The sequence below is a fragment of the Dermatophagoides farinae genome, chromosome 4, assembly GCF_024713945.1.
Source record: "Dermatophagoides farinae isolate YC_2012a chromosome 4, ASM2471394v1, whole genome shotgun sequence".
Lineage (NCBI taxonomy): Eukaryota > Metazoa > Arthropoda > Arachnida > Sarcoptiformes > Pyroglyphidae > Dermatophagoides > Dermatophagoides farinae.
The window spans coordinates 6,239,102-6,246,507 of record NC_134680.1 but is presented as its reverse complement, the minus strand read 5'-3'; the positions used below and the strand labels follow the sequence as shown (position 1 = coordinate 6,246,507).

The following is a 7,406-nucleotide window of genomic DNA, read 5'->3' as shown; positions in this document are numbered from 1 at the left end:
AAAAAAATGAAAAATGAAATTCAATTGTAATTGAATTGAAAGAATGAATGGAATGGAATAAAGATGTGAAAAATTGATCCAGATTTCGTTTTTTTTTTTGGTTCAACATTCAACAAACAATACAATCTTTCACCGTTTTCTTTTTGACACAATGAAAAAACATTGTGACCAATAAGAATGGTTTTGGTTCATTTCAAACACAAAAAAAAACTTTTTTTTTTCTCATTCAAATTTCAATTTCAATCAATCTATTGTCCAACATTTTTAGATCCATATCGGTTGATAAGATTGACCTTGACACAAGTTCAACACACACACACGACAATAACCCGTGGGCAAAATAATTTCCGATGATTTTGTTTTCCACTGACGTCATAGAATTTATGAATAACAAAATGAATCACGTGAGAACCAAAAAAAAAAAAAAACAGCAGCTGTTCAGATTTAAAAATGTGACATAATAATAACACATCAACAAGTGATGATGATGTACCAAATACGAATGGTGATTTCAAAATGGACCAAAAAAAATTCACAACCAATGGCAATTGGCCAGTTGCGAGACGGAAGAATTGGTCTATTGGCCGAAATAAATTCTGGTAAAGTAAAAAATTTTTTGGAATTTCAAACAAATTGAAAAAATTTGTAAACAAACCCAGACCAGAATTTACAAAAGAATAATTATCGGTCATTGTATATTTTGGTGTCTGAAAATTTTTTCAATTTTTATTTTTAGTTTGCTATTTTGAAATATTAAAATCCTAGATGATTTTTTTCCATTTATTTTTTGATCTAAAAATAATTTTTTTTTTTTGGATTTTTTTTCTCATTCCATTTATGTACTATTGACAAATTCTTGTATGCGTCATATCGATCCAACAATAGTAATGAAATGGACGACAATCACAAATTCGTTGTCAATCCATAGACGACAAATGTCAACAACAGCCACGACCACTAATAATAATGATAATGATGATAATGATGATGGCAATAAAAATGTTAAAACCGCAATATTAATGTTGAATATGGGTGGACCAAAAACCATAGCAGATGTTGAACCATTTTTACGTGAATTATTTCTTGATAATGATATTATTCGATTACCATTGCAAAAGTAATTATCATTTGATTTTGTTTTGATTGACCAGTTTTAATTACATATATTATATTATAATTATACAATGAATTCTCGATCATGTTAAAACATAGATGGCTTGGACCATTCATAGCCAAACGGCGTACATCGAAAGTGGCTAAAAAATATTCTGAAATTGGTGGCGGTTCACCATTACATGATTGGACCAATCGTCAAGGATCATTATTAATCGAACGATTAAATCGCAAAAGACCAGAAAATGGACCATATAAATATTATATTGGTTTCCGTTATACATCACCATCATTAACAGAAGCATTCGAACAAATTGAATGGTGAATTTTCTAGAATTTATTTTTATTCTTTACATTTTTTATTTATTTATATAAAAATATCTTTTATACGCAATCGCAGTGATAAACCTGAACGTGTAATTGCATTTTCACAATATGCACAATATTGTTGTAACACTACTGGTAGTAGTCTAAATCAGATGGCAAAATATTTTCAAAATGAAAAAAAACAAAATCATCTACATCAACAAAAATCATCATTTCATCTTAGTTTTATTGATCGTTGGCCATTAAACAATGGTTTAATCAATTCATTTATTGAACTTATTAATAATGAAATTGAACAATTTCCGGCCAATTTACGGGATAAAATTTTACTGTTATTTACAGCACATTCATTACCATTAAGTGTAAGTACCCATCACCCCAGGGAGATAGTGAGAGAGAGAGAGAGAGAAACCGTTTTGTTTTTTTTTTGTTTGTCCGCTAGAGTCCCACAGTCAGTCAATTTATTACATTTTTTCACCATTTAATCTTGTGTTTCTTTTTTTATCATATAAATGTAATTTTTATCCATCCATCCATTCATTCATTTACCTGCCAATTTTAGAAACATTTTGCGTGTGTTCATATTGACTAATTCTTTATTCTCGTTATTCAATATAGTGCATTAAGAGAAAGAGAGAGATAGAAAGTACACATGAAATGTACAAATTCTTTTTTTTTGTATTGATTGTATATAAATAAATTGTATTTTGATAACAAAAAAAAACTGAAATGAGAGAATCAGAAAGAATTGTAGCTTTTATCATTTCTATTCTTTTGAATTATAGTTTTGCTCGCTCTTTTCTGGTCATATGGAATATTCTGTGTGTGTGTATGTATATAAATCCCAATGGTATTCATTTGTTCATACATCCAATTAAAGCAAAATAGAAAGAAAATTGATGCATTCGAATAGGAAAAAAAAGGATAGAATTTGTTTCATCGTCATCAATCTATACGTTGATGCACTAGTGATGATGATGATGATGATAAATAAGTAAAAATGAATGTGAATATATATGGAATATTCTTTAGAAGAATAAGATTCTTGTAACAAAAATTTGATTTGATTAGAATTTTTTTTTTCTCTTTTCAAAGATGATTCTTTTTGCTAATTCTTTTAATGAATAAAAAAAATTCTTTTTGAATTGAATTTAATTGTATTTTCAGTCTGTAAATGTAGGCGACACATATCCAATGGAAGTTAGTGGAACTGTGATGCAAATTATGCATCAATTACAATATCGTTATCCATTTCGTTTGGTATGGCAATCAAAAGTTGGCCCAGTACAATGGCAAGCACCCCCAACTGATGATGTTATTAAAGGTGAATGATAAAAAAAAATTCAGATTTTTACCTTTAATACCTACTAATCTATAAATCGATGTTTTCATTAGGATTCATTGAAAAAGGTCATCGAAATCTGCTACTGATACCGATATCATTCATAAATGAACATATTGAAACATTACATGAATTAGATATTGAATATTGTAATGAATTGGTGGCAAAATTACCAATACAAATGATACGCCGTTGTCCAACACCAAATGATCATCCATTATTTATTGATGGTATCGTTGAATTGATTGATAAACACATTGAATCTGGTATTGATATTTCACCACAATTATTGCTACAATGTCCATTATGTAATAAACAAGTATGCCGTGATACACGTCGTTGGTTACAGGAATTAAAACAACAACAACAACAACAACAACGGTAATTGATTCAGAATGAATGAGAATTTTGAATCAGAATCTCCAGTTTTTGAATTGTTGCCCCATTTTTTATTCTTACATTATTAACCCCGAAACACAGCTAAAATGAATGGAAAAAATAAAAATATTTCATTTCATTTTTTTTTGTTCTGTTGTTTACTCTTATTTTTTATGTTCCCATTTCTCAAAATTTGTTTTTGTCATTTTTTTTCCCAACGACTTTTGCTTCAATAATTCTTTCATTCGTTGAATTTTTTGTTTGTTTTCACCGTTAATGTTTTCATGTGGAAATTTTTTTTTATTTTTTTTGTTTCACAACAAGTGAATAATTCATCAAATGGTTGATGATATTTACATTTTTGTGCAACAACAACAACAACAAAAACAGAAAAACAAAAACAAAATTGAATCATCAATTTCAATGTGAAAACAAAAAAAAATTGACAGTTGTGACATATTTTTTTTCTGGTTTTCTGATTTTTTTTTGTCGTTTTTTGTTTCCATTAGATTTCATCAGATTTCATTTTTATTTTCTGGAACCTAGATGAAAATGAAAAAAAAGGTGATGCAAAAAAAAATTTGTAACACGAAATGAAGTGAAATGAATTTTTTTTTCTTTTACTTTTATATTTCAACACAACAAATAACAGTGCTTGAAAAAAAAAATTTTGGGAGAAATTTTTCCGGAAAAAAGTTGCCGAAACATTTCCCGTATTTTTTTTGAAAAATGACGATGATGATGATGATGATGACGAATGAAAAACGAAAGAAAATTGATAGCTGATAACCAGAGAGAGAGAGAGAGAGAAAGTGGAAAAAAATCTAAATAATAATGCGTTGGTGGTAGGTATGTGTTGTGTTTGATTCATGGAACATTCATTCATTTTTTTCGTTTGATTTGATTTGTGATTTGAACCATCTTCATCATTCCAGGAAACAAGTCAAGAATCTGAATCTATAAATATATCGAAGGCATTTTTTTCGCAAAAAAATGAAAATGAAAATGAAAATGAAATGAGAATAATAGATATTGGGAATTATTGGCAAGAGAGAGAGAAAATGAAAAAGTGAAAATCTAAAAGGTTTTTTATTTTGTCAAAAAAAAAAAAAAAATCTTATTATCACCATCATCATCATTATTCTGTGAATTCCGTAGCGATTTTTTTTCATATTCAAAACTTGACTTTTTTTCTTTCTCCATTCCATTTACATTGACTTCCGATTTTTTTTCTCACTTTGCCATTGTTGTTGTTGCTGTTTTCGTGTGTGTGTGTGTGTGTGTAGTTTTTTTTTTGTTATTTTACTCCGAAGATTGATTTACGTTGCATTTTTGCTTGCTCTTTTGTAATTTTCAATCAAGATTGATTGTGTGTGCGTGTAACCAGGAAAAAAAATGTCATCGTGCGTAAATTATTATTGCGTGGACGTCGGCGACGATGATGATGATGATATCATGGTGGTTAAAATGAAATGAATGTGTGTCTGTGTTTGGTTTTGGTTTGATTTTTATCATTAAAAAAATTAAATTTTTTTTGTTTCATATCTTGATTGTTGTTTTTTGGAGAAACAAACAAAATTCTGAAATTTCAACATTGTCATGTTTACCTTGTAATCATCATCATCGTAAACATTCGTGGCCAGTACGATTTATTCATTCATTCATCATTGATTTGACATTTTTATCCATTTTTCATTCAACAAATGTAAGCCAAAAAAAAAAAAAAAAAAAAAAATTCACACACAGACAGACACATTTTATCTAATTCCATTTCATGTTTGATTTTCGAGATTTAAATTGTAACTTTTCCACCGTTGAATTTTGTTTGTTTTGTTTTGTTCTATGAATTTCACATGAGGATCATATGGAATTAGATGATGGTGATGATGAGAATTTTTTCCGTTTCTTGATTACTTTTTCTTTTTGGCTGTTTGTGTGTGTGTGTGTGTAAATTCTCGGAAAATCTCATCTTATTCATTAAAACATTATGTAACAAGAATAATTTTTTTTTGTTGGAAATTTTCTAGGTCTTAATTTGTTCATTCTGTATGTTTATGTATGTTTGACATTTGACTTTTTCACCAACGATTATCATTATGTCATCATTACAAATTCCATAATGTTTTCATTTCATTTTTTAATAATCAGACAAATGCTAAGCACCAATGGATTAAACCTACTGGACTAGTTTGTTTTGATGAATGGGCTAGACATTTTTGTTTTGTTTTTTGTTGTTGTTGTTGTTGTTGATATCAAATTTCAACGGTTCAAAATGAACACCAAATTGATTAATGTATACAATAATACCTTCAGGAATCAATTTAAAAGTATACTCTAATTACAAGTATGAACGTCCAACGTCCACCTACACATCATCATCATCAAAATTTCATTTCATTGACCTTTTGGCCATATTTACTGTCAATTTTGATAATGAATGACGATGTTTGTCAAACATTTTTTTTTTTTTTTTTTTTTTTTTTTTTTTTTTGAAGAGAAAACGAGAGAATTTTTTCAATGTTTATCTCTCTGGTGTTCAATTTTAATTTTCGTGTAAATATTTGTCGATCGTATTCTATTTTTCTGTTTAAAAAAAAATAAAAAAATAAAATGGTGAATAGTTTGTTATTTTTCATTGTAAATTTTCATTCGTTTTTTTTACAATCGTAAAACAAGAAAAAGAGAGTAAGTGGAAAAAAGTAAGCGATGACATGACTCGAAAACCAAAAAAAAAAATATTCGGGTAATTTTCTTGGTTTTTTTTTTGGATTTTTTTCTTCTCGTTTTTTCGAAACATTATCATCATCATTAATGACGAGAGCAATGAATAATTCTCACGCAATATAAAAGAACTTTTTTTTTTCTTCATTTCACTAGATAATTTCGAAACCGGCTACCACACACACACACACACACAGACACAAATCAAAACTTTTCAATACTCGATAGTTTTAATGATGATGATCATCATCATCATTCTAATATTAAATTCACCCGAACTACACACACTTGATTCAGCCACCCTGTGCCACTTTAGATAATAAATGTCGAGAATCGAGAGAAAGAGAGAGAGAGAAAAAAAAAACACCAAGCTTAATCGTTTAGTTTTGTCGAAAAAAAAACACCCGTAACTTTGTTCTTTATTTACTTTTTTTTCAGTTTAGTGTGTCAGTCTGTTTCACACACCTACACATCTCGTGTATTTAAAAAAAAGATGTAAAGATCATCACCGAGCTACTTGCTGAAACAAAATCAAACAAAAAAAAAACTTTGAATTTCCAAAAAATATTCCGTATATGAAACATGAAAAATAAAATTAGCATTCCAAAAACTTTGAATAAAGAACAGATAAATGATGACCAGAATTGGAAAAATTCTTGGCTAAGAATCCAATGAGAATTTTCTTTCTTTATTTTGATGCTTGAAAATTCCTGGCTCACAACAAATTCATTGAGATTTTTGTTCTATTTTTGTTCATTTATATATATATCAATTATTGGAAGAAGATTTAAATAATCAAGAGAGATATTTCTTTTTTTTCTATTCTTCTTCAGCGTCATTCAAAATGATGATGACGACAATTGTTCATTTGTACATTCTTGTGATCTATTGAATTATGCATTTTTTTTTCTTGGCTGTTTTGTTTTTGCTCCATTCACTGAATTCCATTCTATTTTCATATGAATATTCTGTCTGTCTGTCTGTGTGAGTGTGTATGTGTGTGTATTGCAATTATCAAATGACCAATATTGAGCTATTTTTATCATCATAATAATTCTAATTCTGTAATTCTGTATATGGCGATAAATTGTTTATGACCAAAATAATTGCTTCATTTTTTTTTGGTTTTCAAATGGAGAAATTCATTATCAACTCTCACTAATTATTATTATCATTTTTCTATTCAAATATTAATTGGTTAAAAGTTCATTATTGTGATAATTATTATTAATCCAATTACCTGAGATTTTTTTTTCTTCTTTTATTTTTCTCTGCCTGTACACAGAATCTGATAATGATGATGATGATGATGATGATGATGAAAAAGTTTCTAAAACACACACCAACACACACACTGGAAATATTTGATTCTCTATACATGCAAAATAATTAATATTCAAGTGAAAAAAAAAATTTCATTTAAGAATTCTATCCATGAAATGACAATCAAAATATCAAAAATTGTCAAAAAAAAAAAAAAAAAAAAAAAAAAAAAAAAAAAACAACAGCAACACTGAAGTCAACA

The 7,406-nt window shown here is 28.0% G+C and overlaps 1 protein-coding gene across 1 annotated transcript; it reads left to right on the top strand.

The window, feature by feature from the left end:
- The first annotated feature begins 423 nt into the window (after nucleotides 1–423).
- On the top strand, nucleotides 424–3,299 carry FeCH (ferrochelatase, mitochondrial). Its single transcript, XM_047053702.2, has 6 exons — nucleotides 424–599; nucleotides 886–1,117; nucleotides 1,213–1,434; nucleotides 1,514–1,802; nucleotides 2,608–2,764; nucleotides 2,836–3,299. Exons 1-6 carry the CDS (start codon nucleotides 482–484, stop codon nucleotides 3,165–3,167), a joined length of 1,350 nt encoding a protein of 449 aa, XP_046909658.2. The 5' UTR covers nucleotides 424–481; the 3' UTR covers nucleotides 3,168–3,299.
- Nucleotides 3,300–7,406: the final 4,107 nt, after the last annotated feature.